Genomic DNA, 1,651 nt, shown 5'->3' on the forward strand with positions numbered 1-1,651 from the left:
GTACATTATTTGTCATAGTTTTTATAACTAACTTAACGGTATAGATTTTTCTCAATGCTGAAGGCCGTATGGATACCTCTAATTGTACACATCTTTTGCGAAAAATATTCGTATTCAAGCATTTTATTTAGATGAATTATATTTGTTTTGGCTCATAATATGAAGAAAAAAAAAGATAAATGGGCTATACGCCAATGAGACAGCAACCGAGCGATCGATATGAATAATCATAACAAACCTAGAGGTCAACTTACAGTATACAGCAATAGACATACTCATTAACAATGTCAACCTCTTTTAAACGCTCATATTTAATAAAAATGTGAAAATTAATTAATATTGTTTTTTTTTTCTTTTTTAAACTCAATTCTTATTAGTTTTTGAATTAATACTTTAAAAGATTGCTGTCAATTAGCAAGTAGTGGTTGTGCTAATACTGACAAAACAGTAAATTGTTTAGAGCTTTCCTAGTGGAATTCTTCATTAGTCCAAATATCATCCAATTTAACGAACAATTTAACAAGCCAAATGTTGTGAAATATGTTTTCAATATATTTACCAAATTGCTCTCTTCCAAAAAATACACTCTTAATATAAACAGCACAGTAAAAGGTGCCCAACATATTGCAAATAGTCCCAGTATAAAGATCATTATCTTGGTCTGTTTCATGTTTCTGTAGATGCTGGAATTCAGGTTTTTGTTGACACAAGCATTACTCGTATTATTTATTCTGCCATTTTTGTATAGTTTAAGATGCTTTAAGATTTTTCGAGCAACTAAAAAAATACAAAATGGTAGAAATTATTATCAGTGTTGAATAAAACGTCAGCACAAGATCTAGGTATCCTTTTGTGAATATTAACTTTGATTTACACATTACACCAGCCGCCCAAATGTTCCAACCAAGAAGCGGCAAAATGCCAAGAATTATTGCAATTGTCCATCCAGTTGTTATGCTTATAATTATTCTCGTCCTGGAGGCTTTTATAAAATGTTTTAACGGAGACATAATAGCTGAATATCTCTCAAGACATATTATGAACAAATTTGTGACTGAAGCACCAACGAATGTCACAAAACATGTATATTGTAATAAACAGGGTATTTTCTCGTCTTTAAGATAGGCGAATATCATGTTTAAGACATCATACGGTAGTACTATCGCTCCTATTAACAAATCCGAAACCGCCAAACTACCAATCAAAGCGTTACTACGGGTCCTCAATGTTTTTTGAGTGTAAAGACTTAAAAGAAGCAAAATGTTACCAAACACTGTTGGAATAATTAATGTTCCTTTAAACACTGTTAAGCAAAACTCGTGTAGAGATTCTCCGTAGTTTTCGTAATCTGTATTATTATTCATATTTCTATCCTAATCTCTTAGTGTTCAGTTTTGATAAAAAAAAATCAAATACCTCACATCAACATGATAACACGTCCATCAATCATAGTGTTATCACTTACCATGATTGTATATAAGGAATTTATAACCTAAGGGTAGTTGTTATAAATCTTTTAAAAAAGTGCATACGCTTTAATTTTCTCTTGGTTTAATTATCATGGTTAGATTTATAATGCAAGTGTTATAGAAAAGGTTATACAAGAATAACATATGATATAATTAAAATTACCAACGATGTATGTAAATGA

The 1,651-nt window shown here is 30.3% G+C and overlaps 1 protein-coding gene across 1 annotated transcript; it reads right to left on the reverse strand.

Moving 5' to 3' along the window:
* Positions 1-430: 430 nt before the first annotated feature.
* LOC143046838 (histamine H2 receptor-like) lies at positions 431-1,384 on the reverse strand. The gene is given in 2 exon segments (XM_076219900.1): positions 431-683; positions 736-1,384. Coding segments are annotated over 2 exon segments (882 nt in total). The 5' UTR covers positions 1,365-1,384.
* Positions 1,385-1,651: the final 267 nt, after the last annotated feature.

This window comes from Mytilus galloprovincialis, chromosome 9 (genome assembly GCF_965363235.1).
Source record: "Mytilus galloprovincialis chromosome 9, xbMytGall1.hap1.1, whole genome shotgun sequence".
NCBI lineage: Eukaryota > Metazoa > Mollusca > Bivalvia > Mytilida > Mytilidae > Mytilus > Mytilus galloprovincialis.